The sequence below is a fragment of the Perognathus longimembris genome, chromosome 11, assembly GCF_023159225.1.
Source record: "Perognathus longimembris pacificus isolate PPM17 chromosome 11, ASM2315922v1, whole genome shotgun sequence".
NCBI lineage: Eukaryota > Metazoa > Chordata > Mammalia > Rodentia > Heteromyidae > Perognathus > Perognathus longimembris.
In genome coordinates, this window is record NC_063171.1 from 65,931,110 (window position 1) to 65,950,265 (window position 19,156).

Below are 19,156 nucleotides of genomic sequence, written 5' to 3' on the forward strand. Positions count from 1 at the left end.
TACTAATACGTGAAGGGGCTTTGCTGCAGCTCTGAACCCCAGTCCATGGTGGACCGTGGTCGTGAATGCCTTTGCTACAATGTCTGCCTTTATGCTCTGGTCACTAAGAGCCACAGCGTCCTCTGCATGTCCTGCAGCACTGCTCTTTCTCAGACACTCTCCCACTTACCACAGCGTTCCTTTCATTTCATTTACCCTGTATTTGAGGAAGATAGGTTCTTCAACTGAGTGAAGCCTAATTTATCAGTTTTCCTTAATGAATCATGCTTTTGATCTTACTTTAAAAATATCACCAATGCTGGTAGTATCGCAATCCCAGACCTCAAACTCTACTACAGAGCTATAATAACAAAAACAGCTTGGTATTGACACAAAAATAGACCCAAAGATCAATGGAACTGACTGGAGGACCCAGAAATAAATCATATATTTACAGCAATCTGATATATGTTAAGGGAGCCAAAGATACATGGTGGGAAAAAGCCTCTTTGACCATTGGTGTTGGGAAAATTGGGCACCCGTATGCAAGAAACTAAAAGTGGATCTCTGTCTGTCACTGTGCACCGCATCAACTCAACGTGGAACAAAGGCCTGATGTCAGACATCCAACTTTGAAATGACTGCAAGAGGGAGTAGGAGAAATACTAGCACTCATGGGCAGAGACCGTTTGAAGAGTCCATGGGCACAGCAGATAGGAGACTTGACAAATGGGATTACATCTGAGTAAAAAGTTTCTGCACAGCAAAGGATAAAGTTACTAAACTAGAAAGACAGCCAACAGACTGGGAGAAGAGCATTACCAGCAATCCATCCAACCAAGGCCTAATAATCAAATACACAAGGAACTAAAAAAAGAATCCTCCCAAAGTTAAAAAAAAAAAAAAACAGCCACTAAATGGGCAGAGGAGCTAAGGAGGGACTTCTCAGAAAAAGAGGTAAAAATGGCAAAGAAACACATTAGGAAATGATCAACATCTTTGGCCATAAAGGGAATGCAAATCAAAACAACTCTGAGACACCATCTTATCCCAGTTGAATTGGCCAACATCACACATTCCAACAACAAATACTGGCCGGGAGGCGGGGAAGAGGAAACATGCTGCCTGGCTGGTGGGAATGTAAAGCTAGTCCAACCACTCTGACGGCAGCCTGCAGGTTCCAGCTACCACCCAGCCATGCCATTCCTGGGCATCTACCTCAATTGTCACAAGCCAGGATACCACAAAGACGCTTGCACATTCATGTTCATTGCTGCACCATTTACAATAGCCAACTTATACACACAGCCCAGAGGCCACGAGCGGATGAGTGAATCCAAAACATGTGGTACCTACATACAAAAGAATTGTACATAGCTATTAGAAAGAATAATGCTACATAATTTACAGGGAAACAGACAGACCTAGAACAAATGTTAAGCGAGGTAACCCAAGCTCAGGGAGATAAACAGTACATGTTTTCTCTCATGTGTGGAAGCTAGATCTAAAATACACTGAGACATGATGATTTATACCAGGCTCTAGGCATTCACACAGTGAGACCAGAGAAGGAGACTCTTAGGGGAGGATCACAAAAGTACAGTGACTATGGGCCTCCGATCATATGAAATAATGCTTATCAAAATGAACTCCAGGAAATGGAAAGGAGGGTTTTTTTTTCCTTTGTTGTTGTTTTTGTTTTCATTTTTGTCTTGTCTGTTTATCTGTCTTTCTGAGGATGGGGGGGGGAGGGCAAGGAAATGGAGAGACAGAGAGTGAATAATGCAGCAGTGGTACTCATTCGACTGCTGAAAACAAACCATACAACTTGTGGGTGAGAACTGGAGGGAAAAACTAGGAGAGAGTGAGGGAAGGGGTGACACTGTCCAAAAAAAAATGTGCTCCTTACCTCACTATGTAACTGTCACACCTCTGTATATTACCTTTATAATAACAACAAAAAAGGACCCAATATCACAGAAACTTTCTCCACTGTTCTCCTACAGGAGGCTTTCTATTTAGGCTATGGTTCATTTTATACATCGCACAATTTATTTTCTTCTAAAAAGGATCCTCAGTGTTAGCACTCTATCTTGTACTGCAGTGGCCGCACAGGTGCAGCTCTATTTCCATACTCTCCATCCTGTGGTAAGGATTTCTCTCTCCACCTTGATGCCAGCAGTTAAGCACCTTGAGAGTTGGAGATCAGTGGTAAGTCTTGAAGGCAGAAGGGTGAAAGGTTTTCCAACTATATTATTAGTATATTGTGGGGCTTTTGTGTTTTCCATAAGTTTTAGAAGCCGTCTATCAATTTCTACAAAGCATCCTGTTAGAATTATGATCACAATTGTGTTGAATTCATGTCAATTCAGAAATAATGAAAATCCTAAAAAACAAGTGTTCAAAACCCTGCTTGCAGTGTTTCTCTCATGGAAAAAATTCTTTCAGCCAGATGCTAGTGGCACACGCCTGAAATCCTAGCTACTCAGGAGGCTGAGATCCGAGGATCATGGTTCAAAGCCAGACCAGGAAGGGAAAGTCCACAAGACTCGTATCACCAATTAACCACCAGAAAATTAGAAGTGGAGCTGCGGCTCTAAATGGTAGAGTGCTAGCACTGAGTAAAAAGCTCAGGCACAGCACCCAAGCCCTGAGTTCAAGTCCCACGACTAACAGAAAGAAATAGACTAGGAACAGTAGAAGATGAAAGGAGGGAGGAGGGGGACTACCGGGTCCGGTGGCGCATGTCTCAGGAGGAGGAAGGTCCTCTGACTTGATCGTTACACGCTGGACACGCGCACTGGCACCACACTGGGTCCCATCAATAGGAACAACTGCTTCATGTCAGTCAAAAAAATGCACTCAACACTTCCCTAACCTCCACCTGCCAAATAAAATGTTCCTTTTCCTGTTCTTTTTTTTGTAATTTTTTTTTTATTTTTTTTTTTTTTGCCAGTCCTGGGCCTTGGACTCAGGGCCTGAGCAATGTCCCTGGCTTCCTTTTGCTCAAGGCTAGCACTCTGCCACTTGAGCCACAGCGCCACTTCTGGCCGTTCTCTGTATATGTGGTGCTGGGGAATCGAACCCAGGGCCTCATGTATAGGAGGCAAGCACTCTTGCCACTAGGCCATATCCCCAGCCCACTTTCCCTGTTCTTAAACTAACAGATAAAAAAGGAAATCGAACATAGTACAGTCTGAATAGATTCAGTGATTAGCCTATGGAAAAATAAAATCAATGACAGCAATGTTTAAAGAGATAAAAGGGAAAAATGGGAATATTGTTACACATTACTGGCACTATCCAAGAAAGGAGATAGTTTATTTGGAAAGCAACATGAAGTTACTTATAAATGTATGATTCAAACTCAAGGGCAAGCAGTAAAAATATAGGTGAAAGAGAAGTATAATTAATTTGACATGCTATGTGAAAGAAAAGATGCTGTCTTATAAGTTCTTCAGTTAAGAGCAGAGAAGGCAGAAAATGTGCAGAACACACACACGAAACAACAAGGACAATGAATAAAAGGAATAAATATACCAAGTAAAAGAAACTCTCAGAGTGGACTGGAAGAAGAACAACACCTCAATATCCAACTATACTATGCATAGAAAATCCATTTTAAATATGAAACAGACAGAACAAAAAGGATGAAATAACGATAAATGTCCTACAATCAAAAGAAAGTTGAAGTAGCTACCTAAGGATGAAAAAGAACTGAGGGCAAGGAATACTGTCAAAGACAGACAATCGGCATCATAAAAGGTCACTCCTACAGGAAGACAGCAGTCTTAAATGCTACTCGTCTAACAGCAGAAACAAGAGAAACTGACAAAACCAGCTGAGGTCAGTCACTGATCTGGTAGGATGAAAACATCGGTTATGGATATAACTGAGCTAAAACAGCACCATCAATCTATCAGAGCTAATCAACATTTAAAGAATATTTTGTTCAGTAATAGCATAATATACAACTCTCAAGCTCACATGAAACATTCACCAAGAGACTTTCATATGGTCAGTAAAATACATTTCGACATAATGAAAAGAATAGATATTATATAAAAATATGTTCCTAGACCTCAAGGAAATATGCTGGAAGCCCACAACAGAACAGCATAGTCATCCATGCCCCAAACAACACATTTATCATATTAAGTACACTGAAACCTACTTAGGCCCAAAATATTGTTGCAGGATTTTTGACACTTGATCATTTTATCTCTTTATATTTATTTTTTCCAGTGTGCATGCGAATTGGTTGCAGGTGAGATTGTGTGTGTGCGTGCTGGACCAGGGCTTGAATTCAGGGTCTGAACTTTTTTGCTCAAGGCTAGCATTCTACCACTTGAGCCAGCCACAGTTCTACTTCTGACTCTGTGTGTGTGTGTGTGTGTGTGTGTGTGTGTGTGTGTGTGTGTGTGTGTGTGTTTAACTGCAGATAAGAGGCTCACAGATTTTCCTGCCTGGGTTGGTGAAATTCAAACCAAGATCCTCAGATCTCAGCTTCCTGAGTAGCTAGGATTAAAGGCGTGAGCCACTGATGCCAGGCATAGATGAGATTCTTTTAGAGAACCATCTAGGTATATTTTGCTTTGAATCCAATTTGAAGGCATTTTCCAAATCTCACACTATTTACATTTCATGAAATATCTGATGTTTGTTTTGAAATTTATCTGTGTTCTTTTATATTGTAAGTAAAATACTTTATCAAAAGACAATTGTTAACCATCAGATATCTAGACTACAATTTTTATCTGACACTTCTATTTAAAGAGCTATCATTTGAGTGATAAAAAAAAATATCATGATGCTACCAGGAAACCAATTTTTAGAGCTTTAATGCTCTTTTCTGCTAGTGTTCCCATTATGTAAAAACAATAACAACCACTAATGTCTGCACAGCACACATCAACAACCTAACAAAATAAAATTTTTAGCTGCAAAGTAAAAAGTGATATCTCAGGAAGAAAGCCCCACTGTAACATCTATACTACACTGCACTTTTGATACATCTTGCAAAAAGGTGTCCTGGAATCTCTATCGTGTGTGTGTGTGTGTGTGTGTGTGTGTGTGTGTGTGTGTGTGTTTGCAAGCACTCTGTCACTGAGGTGGATCACTAGCCCAACTGCAATTCTGGACATGGCTATTTTCCTGTAGTTGATCTCTGTGTTCCTATTCTCTTTCCTCTCCTACCAACTTTCTATCCTCCTCCTAGAGTTAATGGTTTTTCACAACTCTAGTTAAACTGGATTCCCAGACAGTCACATTCATTTCTGGTGGCTCTCAAATGTTCGTCTGTATTTCTAGCCCTTAAGACAATTTCATCTGTACAGAAACAGTACCCAAACCAGCTGTACTGCCCATCCTCAGATGTCCTCACAGTGACTCTGTGGAACTCACGCTTGCTTTTCCCTTTGTTCTACTTATCAGCAACGTAACCCATGCCATTACCCAAGTCTCTCTTTTCCTGACTCTTCTCCCCTGAAACATACTACCAAGACCAGAAAAGGTTCGAGTAGCTCGTGCCATTTCCGAACTTCAGGAACAGTACTGTTCTGAGAGAAGGCAGCGGTGTGGGACCCCGGCTCCCAGGGAGGCACCGAATACCAGCGCACCCCTCGGCGCTTGCTCCATTCTGCCTCCTCCCATCAGCAACACCGTTCACCTGGGTCACTCTTCACTGCTTTGTTTTTTCTTGCACTGTTCTCCTTTTCTTAAATACTTCTATTATTTCCAAACCTGTCTTTCTTTCAAAAGCCGCCTTCTTTTCTGTGAATCTCTCCTCACTCCAGCAGAGCTGAAGCAGCCTTAGGACAGAGGAGCAGGGACAGTGCCAGCCTTTCTTCCCTGACATGCTAGCTAGGTCTCAGAACTTGTCCCAATTGCACTTAACACGGACAGCTGGGCACAAAAGGAAACCAACCCAATACACTTCAGTTTTCCTGCAGGGATGAAAAGTCTGTCTTGCTCCTTCTTTTAGTAAGCAGTGACATGCTGTTGCCCTGATCACTGTGTCTTAAAGAAACTTCTTCCTTCCTTCCTTCCCTTTCCCTCTTTTCCTTGAAGCTAGAGATGGAATCCCAGGCCTTCCACATGCAAGGCCTCACTACTGAATGACACCCAGGTCCACTTTGTTTTCAGCGCATCCTCTGTGGACAGGACGGGGTATGCCGAAGGGATGCAACTTGGCTACAGGGGACAGTTATTAGACCACTGAAGGCATCCGACCAAGTATTATTTGTGAATTTGTGGGAGACAGCAAAACCCCGAGCTTTCCCAGTTTTCTGTGGTAGAATGACACCACCAGAACTCATGGCTGCCCAACCGATGTAGGTACACATCTCATGAGGAAAAGTGGAGGTGAAGTTGCCTATATGATGTTAATAAATAAATGTTAGAACATTTAGGAATAAGTACAGGACTCACGTAATAATTGTGAGGACCCAATGCTTTATCCCAGTGCTTTTACCTGATAGAAATTCAAAATCCATGAGATGGGTGCACTTGAAGCCTTGAATCGGTGTGTAATGTGGTTGTAACTATTTCAAATGCTTCAAATAAATGAATAGAAAATCACCACACTCCTTTTTTCCAATAACATAAGGCAGAAATGAAATACCCCTTACTTCTTCATAATTCATGCCACTCTCCTTAAGGGATTAGTGAAGATGAGTATTTGACAAAAAACAAACCCTATAGAGATGTCACTGGCTGGAAAATGTTTAAGAACAAAATTAAAAAAACCTGGAATAAAATAATAAATTGGCTAAACAAAATAGATTAAACCTTCTAAGTAAAACTGTAATTAAAAAATTATATAAGCGGGGCTGGGGATATGGCCTAGTGGCAAGAGTGCCTGCCTCGGATACACGAGGCCCTAGGTTCGATTCCCCAGCACCACATATACAGAAAACGGCCAGAAGCGGCGCTGTGGCTCAAGTGGCAGAGTGCTAGCCTTGAGCGGGAAGAAGCCAGGGACAGTGCTCAGGCCCTGAGTCCAAGGCCCAGGACTGGCCAAAAAAAAAAAAAAAAAAAAGAAATAATAAAAAAAAATTATATAAGCATTTGAAAATAAAAATGATAAATGACTGTACTAACAATATTTATAGTAGTTTAAAAAAGATGTAGTATACACAATGATTTCCCAGTCCTTAAGAAAATATTATAGTATCAAAAACAAGTAATAAGATTATAGTGAATATAAAGATATGTACAAAGGAACATCCACTTTGTGGGCAATAAAGTTATGTTTCCAAAATCAAAGAAATATCAACTAGGATTAATGAAGATATTAAATTACTAAATATTATAACTATCTTTTAGATTCCTCTTAAAATAAAGATTTACATAAATGAATCTTGTATTTGCCCTAAAATGAAAGACATGAGTAAACTTAAATTTATATTATTTGCTGATTTTACTAAGGAAAACCAAAACATTTAGGTGTCTTTTTTTCTCCAATTGAAGAAATAATGATGCTCTGAACTAGCGAACTGAGAGGAGGAAGAGGAGGAGGAGGAAGAGAAGGAGGAGGAAGAGGAAGAGGAGGAGGAGGAGGAGGGGAGGAAGAGGAGAAGGAGGAGGAGGAGGAAGAGAAGGAAGAGGAGGAGGAGGAGGAGGAGGAGGAGGGGAGGAAGAGGAGAAGGAGGAGAAGGAGGAGGAGGAGGAGGAGGAGGAGGAGGAGGAGGAGGAGGAGGAGGAGGAGAGGGGGAGGAAGAGGAGTAAATTCTTCGACAATGTGGAATAAGGATTCAAGAGTTGTTTCAGTGATGTAGGAATTTGTGCTAAGCAGTCACTAAGTGTCACAGTATAGAGTAGGAATGCCATCACCCCTGGGAGTGTGCTGTCAGCAGTTGTGACGGAGCAGAGTGTACACGTACACACACACACACACACACATACACACACACACACACACACACACATACACACACGGCAAGCCTACCTTTTTGTCATACACATCCTGCCAGTTGACTCCGGAAAAAAAACTGTGTCTCATGATTTCTTTTGCATCCTCTGGTCCTCCACCGAGGCTGTGAGGAGAGAAACAACGCCGAGTGAGTGTAAAACATTTATAGAAGCCCAACGTGTCAAAAGTACTCTTGTGGAAATACAATTTTCAAAGTGATAAATAGTTCTTTGGATAAATTGGCACCAAAATAAAAAGCTTTGCTCTAAGATCTAATTTTCTCAGCATGCTGCTAATAAAAATGATCTCTGGTGTTATGGGCAAGCATTCCTGGCGCAACGAGTGGGCTTCCTCTCGGCACTCCCATTTCCACGTGTGGCACGGCCACACCTTCCCAAGGTGACACCAAGAGTCAGAACCAACAGACGTGGTGCCGAACCAACAACGGGGGGCTGTTATTACCGTCAACTGGCCAAGACAAATTCCTTTCAGGACAACTCAAGTCAAAAGTGTACCTCTGTTCACTTAAATTCCGAAATAATTCAATCATTGGTGAGAAAATAATTTGCGAAGCACTGCTACTAATAAACACTCATGAACTACATCATATTTCAAGAGAATTCAACAGGAATCCTATGTTAGTCTATAAAATAGCATTACATTGTAGCTTGTTAGGCAACCCACAATGATGAATTAGAAATGAAAAAAGATGCCTCTGTCTCTGAAGATAATCTTATTTAATCAATATCTGGCACAACAGGAAATGCAAGTCCTTTTCGGCTCCCTCAGTTTCACTAAGCATATTTGAGTCACTAAGGAAAAACCAGAGGGAAAGCAAGTGAAATGAAGAGTGGGGAGTGAGAAGAAAACATGACAGTTACAAACAAGAAAATAAGTCAAAGGCCAGGAGCTTAATCCTAAACTTAATACAGTAGGTTTAGTCAGATTTATTTCAATTGCTCAAGTTAAAAGACTATGTGTGCTGATAAAAACATGGAAAAACCATGTATGGGTGTTACAAACTGTTATAAAGTTATTGATATAAAATTGATGTTATTTCTACACTGAAACAGAACCTCACTGAAAACTTTTGTTTCATTTTGCTCAACTCTAAAGTCAACTGCAGAGCCATACCCAAAGAAACATGGACTCTATGGTCTCCCTCATAGGGAATAGTTAGCACAGGTTTAGGCTAGTCACAGCAGAGGATCACAAGAGCCCAATAGCTATGCCCTTATGAATGCATAAGATGATGCTAAGCGAAATGAACTCCATGTTATGGAAACGACTGTTATGTCACTGTTGTAATTACTATCAACATGCCATGTGAAACTGTAGCTTCTATTGTTGATGATCCTCTTGTATCCCCTTCCTGTGGTATACCTGCACTATCACTATATCCTGAGTACACTGGAAATTGTATATACTGGTATTAGAACTAGGGAAGTGAAAGATAATATCAAAATCAGGAGACAAAGGATAAAAAGACAATCAACTCCAAAAGCAATACTTGCAAAACCATTTGGTATAAACCAACTGAACAACTCATGGGGGGAGAGGGAAAAGGGGAGGGGAGAGGAATGAGGGAGGAGGTAACAAACAGTACAAGAAATGTACCCAAGGCCTAACATGTGAAACTGTAACCTCTCTGTACATCACTTTGACAATAAATAGGAAAAAAATAAAGTATTAAAAAATAAAGTCAACTGCAGTGGAAATGATTCTTGATCAGTTCTGACGTGATCACTGTTTGATGTTTTTTAATTTGTTAGAATCACAGATGAAAGTGACACAACAGAGACATATCAAACTTTGTCAGCCACGAGTGACTTCTTTGATGGCTAAGTATTTGTGGAACAGGACAAGAATATTTAATGTTTTTGTGCCATTTACAATGTAACAGACACACACAGGACACACTTTAACATTTAATCTGCACTTCTAGCATGCTCTCCCTCCATCACTTTGTTAAATCTAAATCAAAACAATAAATCAAACCCTGACTTCCAGCACTGGCCATTCTGGTGGGTCAGGTCTCTTCCACCAGAGCCAGTTTCAAGCTGTCATAGTAGCTGTCAATATAGCCTTCATGAAGATACAACCTCAAAACACAGAAAGCAGGAAAATGTAACTAAGCTAATAAAGAGTGATAAATTTTGAGTATTTAGTACTTTGATTCACCATTCTTGGTTTAATTTATGAATTTATATAATTTTAATAATGACAAACATCTAGGTTACAACATTCCTGAAAATTTACCATTTTGCTTTGGAAAGCTCCTACCTACCAAGTGTAATACACTACTAGGCAGAAGGGAAACCCAACAGGTCATGGAAAATGGACAGTTACTTCTCAGGAATTCTGGCTGTCAGGAGTAAGAAATACATGACACACTGTCATAATAGAAAGTCAGGTGAGGCTGGGAGTATGGCCTAGTGGTAGACTGCTTGCCTCGTATACATAAAAAGCCCTGGGTTTGATTCCTCAGCACCACATATATAGAAAAAGCGAGAAGCGGTGCTGTGGCTCAAGTGGTAGAGTGCTAAACTTGAGCAAAAAGAAGCCAGGGACAGTGCTCAGGCCCTGAGTCCAAGGCCCAGAAAAAAAAAAAAAAGAAAGTCAAGTAATCCGTTGATACTTGGCTATCTGCTGGTGAGCAGTTCCCACAGAGGGGTCACCACTGTGAGCTCTAGAGAGAAATCGCTACATGAACTACATCACAGAGACAGGTTTTAAGATGGCCTCCGTTTACAACTGTCATGCTCACACTTGGGCCTTTTTGTCTGGCAATTCTCTATTAATTAACACGTTCTCTTCCTCCCACTGTGTTGGAGGTACACTCATCTCTCTTAGTAGGCCGGAACTTCTGCGGACAGAGATCAGGCTGGGTAACCCAAAAGGTATTCTAAGTCCACATAGGGACAAGAAAAGCAGAATTACCAAAGGACCTGTCTCTGAGAAGTATTTAATATTCTATAGTATAAAATAAGGGAGTCTGCATGGAAAGGAAAATCAGAACTCCATGTCCTTTCTGACACTGGGTCACAATGGGATGACTCTTCACAGTTTTACTGTATTTAATGTGTGCTTGACAAGGTCCAGGAGGTGAGAACTGAGCATAGAATCTCATCCATTTCATAACTGAAAAGTTTTCATTTGGCTTCTTCTTTGTTTTTGAATGAAACCTCAGTTCTTTAGTAATCGTTTCGTTTGGGATATGGCTAGCCCAACTTACTAAATATACACATAAAATAATGCTCAGAAATACAAAGTCTAGGATCATAAAGTTTGTTTTAGAATGAGAAGACATTCATTAGTACTTCAATACGATGTCAATAGCTAAGGGACCACGTAAGATTTCAAAATAGTATCAAAGCGTGCTAGAGAAAGGTGGTTATTTCTAAGAACGTTAAACTCCGATATCAGAATGTCAAATGAAACCCCTGGCTCCTATGGAAGTTACTTAATTTTTGGCCAGGGAGGGGGTGGGGCGGGAGAAGAAGCACTGTTGTTTGAACTCATTTGCCTGGCAGATGGTTTACTGATTTAGCCACACCTCCGGACCGGCTCTTTTTCCTTGTTTCTTTTCTCAGTTTTTCCCAGAGCTGGGCTGGACCGTGATCCTCCCCCCACCAGCAGCCTCCCACACTGTAGGGAGTGCACCATCACTCATTAAGATGGAGTCTTGCTAACTTCTGTGTAGCCGTCTGGACGTGCAATCTTTCCTGTTCTTTTCTCTTGAGAAGCTGAGATTATAGGCGTGAGCCACTGTGCCAAGCCTCTGTATACTTTATAACTAGAAACAACACAGATTTCCTGCTTTTCCACTGTACTAGATGCAACATGAGGCATGTTTTTCCTGTAAAGTGCATGGCATGGGAAAGTAAAGGATTAACAGAATGGCCACAAAGTAACAGAACAAGAAATATAAGGGAAATTAGTGTGTGCCAGAAATGGGCTGGATCCTCAGCACCATGCAAGGACGAACACCAGAAACACCCAGGCTGAACGGAAAGAACCCGGCTAGGAAAGGCAAGCTGTCTATGACACTGGTGTCTGATTGCGACTCTCACACCTCCCAGGGAGGGGCCTCTGATGGCTCTTCCTTACCTGTGAACTTGGACGTGGCTGGGGTTCTGCCCAGGCCCTCTTCTCTCTACCGTCTCTCTCCACTATTTCTTTGCCTCTAGATGTCCTTGTATTCAATGACTGGTTTAAGTGCTGGTATTATCCAACTGCCTGCTTGTCATTAGCAGTTGGTACCAGCTTGTGCTCCTTGAGTTAACAACACCCCATTCTCTAAACTAGTCACCCTGAGAACTGCTAGCTATCCTTGACTCCAGCAACTTCTTGATCATTTCTGTTCACTCATTTGCATTCAGAAAGGGCCTCAATTTTCATTATTTCTGTAAATGGAACTGGGGTTTGAACTCAGAACCTTGTAGCTTGCTGGGCAGGTATTTTAACATTTGAGTTACTCTTCCTGTCCTTTTTTGTTATTGGCTAATTTTCAAGTAAGATCTTGCTTTTGCTCGGGTTGTCCTGGTCTGTACCTCTTCTTTATACTTCTCAAGGGCCCTAGATGACAGGCACATGTCATTGTGCCTGGCTACTGATAGGGGAATCTTGTGAAATTTCCGCCCAAGCTGGCCTGGAACTAGGACCCTCCTGATCTCCACCTTCCAAGTAGCAAGGGTTATTCAGTATGGGCCATCACGCCTGGCTTCCACTTACCTTCTACACAGGGCTTCACTGTAGCCAGGCTGACGTAGAACACAGTCCTCCTGCCTCTGTCTACTAATGCTGGCATTGTAGATATGAACGACCACACTGGGCTCCAGAAGCATCCTTAACTGCTCGCCTTCCCTGCATCTAACTCTTCTAAGCAGTCTACCAAAACAGCTGCCAGAATCAGATTTTGCTTTCTTTTTTTATTCTGTCAGTCACAGGGCCCGAGCACTGTCTCTGAGCTCTATTTTTTTTTTTTTTTGCCAGTCCTGGGCCTTGGACTCAGGGCCTAAGCACTGTCCCTGGCTTCTTCCCGCTCAAGGCTAGCACTCTGCCACTTGAGCCACAGCGCCGCTTCTGGCCGTTTTCTTTATATGTGGTGCTGGGGAATCGAGCCTAGGGCCTCGTGTATCCGAGGCAGGCACTCTTGCCACTAGGCCATATCCCCAGCCCCCCTGAGCTCTATTTTTGTTCAAGGCTACACTTGAGCCACAGTTCCACTTCTGGTTTTCTGTTAGTTAATTGGAGATAAGAGTCTCATGGACTTTCCTGTCAGGGCTGGCTGTGAACTGAAATCCTCAGATCTCAGCCTCCTCCTCAGTAGCTAGGATGACAGGTGTGAGCCACCAGCACTAGTCTTCAGAATTACACTTTTATAATACAAATCTTATACCATCTCTTGCTTTCAAATACCACATGGCTTCTCATAACTTTTTGAATAAAGACTAAACATCATCTAAGAAACATTAGGTCCTTATAACCTAACATTTCAGTTTCATCAAACTTCTCCAAGGCCACCTTCATTTGCAACTCAGCTACACTTTACACACTTGAACATCACCTCCAACCCTCTTCCATGAGCCCATTCACCCCAGCCCTCACTAACTGTCCTGACAGCACTGAGCGCAGCAAGCACACACAGGCGCACCTGGCCTCATCAGTGCACCGGTGTCTACGGCAGGGCCTTGCTCATGCTGGGCCTGTGTGCCGGGCACTAGGTGGCGACACCGTGGGGCCCGATGCGCCTTAGCAAACAACAAGGCAAGTGGTGGATACGGCCTTCTGTCTCTGGAGCACCGTTGGTCTCTGGCAGGAGAAACTACATATCTGGCCTTTAGATTTATAAAAATTCACCTGGCCTTTGTTTACTGGAATGGAAGTGAGCCCACACGAACAGACAGATAGACATGGACATGAAACCATGAGCAGTTTTGTTCCACACACCTCTAGAGAAAGGCATGTAGGAGGAGGAGTGGGAAATCCAAATTTCAGAATTCATTTGTTCTGCCACTCAGTAAACTTATTTGTCAGGCGCCACAAACAAAGCCTAGATGCGGTGGGACTCAGGGAAGTCACTGTCCTGGTACTTTAGTTCATCATCCTGCTGAAACTGTCAGGTCTGCACCTGGATGCAGGGACCCAAGTATGAGCGCTCCTATTACAAGACACCTTAAAATGACTAGTCCTTTCACATGCCTGATGAAGTGTGTGAAGCAAAAGCATAAGGGATATGTGGCTAACTAAGCAAAGTAACAGACTGCAAAGGATGCAGGAAACTCCTTTCAGCCCCACATAGAAAATATGCTTTCAAATAATAAGCAGAAACAGAGCAAGAAATGTGAATATAGGCTGGGATTGGGACAGAAGTAGGAGAGGGTAAAAGCACATCTATTCTTTCTACAAAGATTGGAAGGCCAGAGGAATAGAGTGAAGAGGGTCCCCTCACCCCACACTATCAACTAATAGACAACTAAGGCATTGTTCACACATAATGTGGACAGTTTGTGAATCTACATACAATTTATACTAAAAGAGACTTTTATGGAAATTTTAAATGATCTGCATTATGCAGTTAAGAATAATTCATTATCTCAATGGGAAGATGGCTACACTCAGTACATTGCTTCTTGGAGTTAGTTTTATTTGAACTGATTTCCATGTATCACAATTTCCAACCACACCCATCAGTAATGCAGCAAGCATGATTTGAGGCTTACCGTTTATTTGGATCCTTTATCAAGAGCCCTGAAAGCAATGATTTTGCATCTGAGGAGAGTGTTCGAGGAAATTTTATGTCCTCCATAAGTATTAGTTCAAAAAGTTTCTCATGATCCTGGTTGTAGAAAGGCAACCTTCCACACATCATTTCATACATGACAACACCCAGGCCCCACCAGTCCACTGCTCTGCCATAGTCGTTATCTTCCAACACCTAAAAGCAAACCAGCAAAGTGATTCATTATTGACTGCATGTTAGCCTTTCAGGGGACAGTGAACAAAACAAAATAAGGCTCTTACAGGTAAGTGAACCCCAATGTATAAGGCTCAGGTAAGTCTAATTCTAACATCTTGACCTTTGAACAAAACATATAACGTGTACATATACGTGCAATATTGTAGAAACTGTCAGTATACTAAGAAGGGACGCGCGCGCACACACACACACGCACAAACACACACAAACCCTAACGTAAACGAGCATATCCAAGGATCAAATTTAAAAAAAGTACCAGCATATCCATATACATTCTCTGAGGTCAACTCAAGTGTTCATTCTGAGTCCCACTAAGGTGGACTTTAACAACTTAAAGTTAGATGGTGCTAGAGACAAACACTGAAGAATACATAAAGGTTTTGGGGTTGTAACAAGTTTTAGCATTCAGTCTCAATAATTAAAAACAAAAAAATTAAAAAAAATTAAACACCACCCAAATCCCCTATTTGAAATCTATGTGGTATGCGTCCTTACATTTGTTTCTCAAGATACATACACTGCACTGGGTGCCAACAGCTCATGCCTATAATCCTAGCCAATCAGGAGGCTGAGACCTGAGGATCAAGGTTCAAAGCCAGCTAAGCAGAAAAGTCTCTGAGACTCCTATCTCCAATTAACCAGCAAAACCCTGCAAGTTGTAGAGTGCCAGCCCTGGGCAAAAAAAAAAAAAAAAACAAGCGAGACTGCAACAGGCCTTGAGTTCAAGTCCTGGTATAGGCAGAAACAAATATATCAGATGCAAAAGAAATTTTAGACATTAGCCAAGCACTTGTGGCTCAAGCCTGTATTTCTAGCTTCTCAGGAAGCTGAGAGCTAAAGATTGAAATTCAAAGCCAGCCTGGGCACACAAATCTAGGAGACTCTTTAAATAATCAGCAAAAAGCCAAAGTGGAGGTGTGACTCAAGTGGTAGTGAACCAAGCTTTGAGTGGAAAAAGCCAAACAAGGGCACGAGGCCCTGAGTTCAATCATGTCCCCAACTCTTACTACGACCCCCCCCAAAAAAAGAAAAGAGAAGAAAAAAAGGAGTGATATGAAAGTATAACTTTGTGTTAGAACAATCTATTTAAATCAGAACATGGTCATTTACAATTTGCCTCCTATTTTTTATCATATATGTTTCTTATTTGATGACCTACTCCTCATGCATAGACAACTTCAAGTATTTTTAGATGAGTATGTTTTAAAAACTCTTCAACAATTAAGATGAAGGCTAAGATCTCAGGAGAACAGTATCTCTTCAGTAAGCATTTTGGCAATTCTGTAATTTTTGAAAATTCAGCTGTAAAAATGTTTCAGGACTAAAGAGGTCTAGGAACAAATGCAGCAGCGATACTCACTAGATACTATGTTAAAAATGAACTAAACAACCTGTGGGTGGGCATGGGAGGTAAAAACTGAGAGTGAGGGAAGAGGCGACACTGTCCAAAAGAAAATGTACCCTTTATCTAACTTATGGAACTGTAACTCCTCCGTATATCACTTTTATAATAACAATAAAAATATAAATAAAACCCAAGTCTAGGAAATGCATTTGTAACTTAGACCAATACAGTTCCTGTTCTTGCAAAAGAAAAAAAAAATTCCAAGACAAAAAAAATTCTGAAGGAACAAGAAATTCTAGCTTTCATCACTGGCCAAAACATATTTTAAATTTCTAGTTGCTTGAAATGAGTAACCTGAGAACACGCAGAAATCGAGAAACCCCCTAAGATGTGTGAGGAAGTCTGCTGCGCTCATGGGTCACAGGAAATGCTACTGTGTATCTGTGGAACACCAGGGACTTCTAGTGGCTCAAGGCCTGTCTCGTGGCCAATTAGCAGAATGTACTGCTTTGTGAGAACTGATGTAATAGGATGCAGGATTCTAGCTAATAACCAAACCAAAAAAAATTTAAATCTAAGTAATCCTTCACTGCATTCCTACACCACCAAACAAAATAGTGGCACACTCAAAAAGGAGCCAAATGTGGTTTTTAACCTCTTTTTTCTCAGAAGCATAAAAAGCATAAAAGCTGGACTAACTGCCTCCCGAACCTACATTTCAGCAGCCGGGTTCTCATCCCCAGCTGGCAAAACTGGCAATCCGTTATTTTTGTTTAAATACCTGGTCTGCCGCCAGGAGAGAAAGTGAGCACATAAAAAGAGGCTTTTCATTTCTAAAGAGAAATAAGCAACTGAAAAATAAAACTGCATTACGAAAAAATCTATTTTGTAAGAGAAAATGTTCCATTTAGCTCTGTAAAATACTCAGCTTCTCACAACAAGCAGCACTGCTTCTGTGCATCCCCGCTTTACACATGCGCAGGGCTGGAAGCAGGACTGTCTACTGAGCCCCACACACAGCCACCCCGACGTCCTGCCTGACTGAGCAAGTCACCTACAACCAGCCACCATCTCTACTTAACAGATTCTACTCATCAATACAAACAGTAACCTGTATTCAATGCCTCTCTTCTGATAGCTATGTGGAAGGTGAAATCTACAAGAAAGAATAATAAGAGTGATTACATTTCAATTGTGGGAATATAATATGAGCCACCTTCTCTCTACACATTATGTCTTTCTTTGTGCTAAGTTTAAATTATTTCAAAACACAGCACTGTGAAATACTTCGAAAAATCCCCAAATAAAATTATCTTAAGCCCAATTGCCTATTGTACATTAGTTTTAAATATTATTTTTAGATTTCCTTAAATTGTTGTTGTAAAGGTGATGAATAGAAGGGTTCCTAATTCGTAAGTTAGGTAATTGTTTGTTTGTTTTTGTTTTTGGACAATGTCACCCCTTGCTTCACTCTCTATATTAGCTTTTTAAAAAACATTAAGTAGTTGTACAAAGAATTTACCATTCTAAAAGACAGGTTATGAGTTCCATGCTTCTTGGTCAGTGTCTCCGCTTCCCCAGTTCCCCATACCCTCCTCCATTATGTAGTTCATTTTTACATAAGGTACACTGAGTACAAAGACTGTTTTCTCACCCTTCCTTCATTCCTGTGCTCCTCAGACTAGTTTTGGAAGATAGATTTTTCTCACTAAAAGGACTTCTTTTTCTAAAATTACAGTAACATATACATTTTCCTATTCTTGAATCTCAGTGTTGTAACGCCCATTGTTTTTCTTAGTGAAAAGGCAATTTTTTTTCACTGTTCTAGAGAAAGCTTATCTTTGGGGAAAAGTAGAGGTACAAAAATGGTAAAGTCCATTCCAACTCTGTTAAAATACCATTTATCATATCATTTGGATATACACAGATGAAAACATGCTTCCAGACAAAGACTTAAGAAAGACTCATCTTGATGAATTAAAGTGTCTCTTCTCCATAAATTCTGACTTTCAAGGCAGTTGAAGGCGTAATTATAAATAGTGACATCTGATAAACTTCCTCCTTTCCCTAAGGTCCTTGACCACCTTAGATGTAGGTCATACTTTATGAAACACTAGTGTTAGTGAGAGATGAGAGCTCACATGGAATCAAAACTGAACACAGTGCAAACTTCAGGAAACGGCCCGATTTCAATGTTTTCCACCAGGATCCAGAAACTACTTCACTTCAAGATAGAGTAAGACCCGAGATCTAAGGAAGTTGCAGCAAATATCAATTAATGCTCAATGTTCTCTAATATTTGATAAGTCCATCTGCATAAGACTAGGTGAAAAAAAAACCATAAATAAAACACCACAAATTCTTGACTATTTACTAGTTTCAAAGAATGATGTTACATGATAAATTATGTGTTTTAAAATGAGACCATCAATTGAAGGTCCAATGTAAACACTTATTTGGTAATAGGTATTTCAAAAACCATTTTTATCCTGCATGCTTTTACCTGTCGGGACGTGCTGGGAGGCTGAGGGACACCTTTCTTAGCTTGTACCTTAGGGCAGCAATTACAGGAGGCTGTGTGCCCTGGAGTGGCTCACTGCTCAATCAGTAAGCCTGACAGAACAGATGGGGGAAATTAAACATCTAAATAAAGTGTCTACACACCTACGTTGTGAAAGTAAACTGCGAACTTGGACAAACCAGTTTATACTAATTTAATTTTTTTCTGGTTTACATTTCAGGTAAATGATATGTATGTGTTTTATATATAAATATAACTATAGTACTTCATACTTTACAGAAGCCTTTTGTAAATTCTTAACAACACAGTAAAGGAATAACTGTAATTTTGCCAATTCAGATTTTTAAACAGATTAAACTTTCAGGTGAAAAGTTTATACATTCCGTGTTTTCTCAATATTTTCTTCATGAATATAAC

At 40.9% G+C, this 19,156-nt stretch overlaps 1 protein-coding gene across 3 annotated transcripts in view; it reads right to left on the minus strand.

Moving 5' to 3' along the window:
* Akt3 (AKT serine/threonine kinase 3) overlaps positions 1 to 19,156 on the minus strand; it is a 190,379-nt gene that overhangs the window by 5,801 nt on the left and 165,422 nt on the right. For all 3 annotated transcript variants that reach the window (XM_048357470.1, XM_048357471.1, XM_048357472.1), the window contains 2 exons: positions 14,617 to 14,831; positions 7,928 to 8,015 (listed from right to left, as the gene is read on the minus strand). In XM_048357470.1, coding sequence (XP_048213427.1) covers positions 7,928 to 8,015; positions 14,617 to 14,831 — 303 coding nt within the window. The remainder of the gene's footprint in view (positions 1 to 7,927; positions 8,016 to 14,616; positions 14,832 to 19,156) is intronic.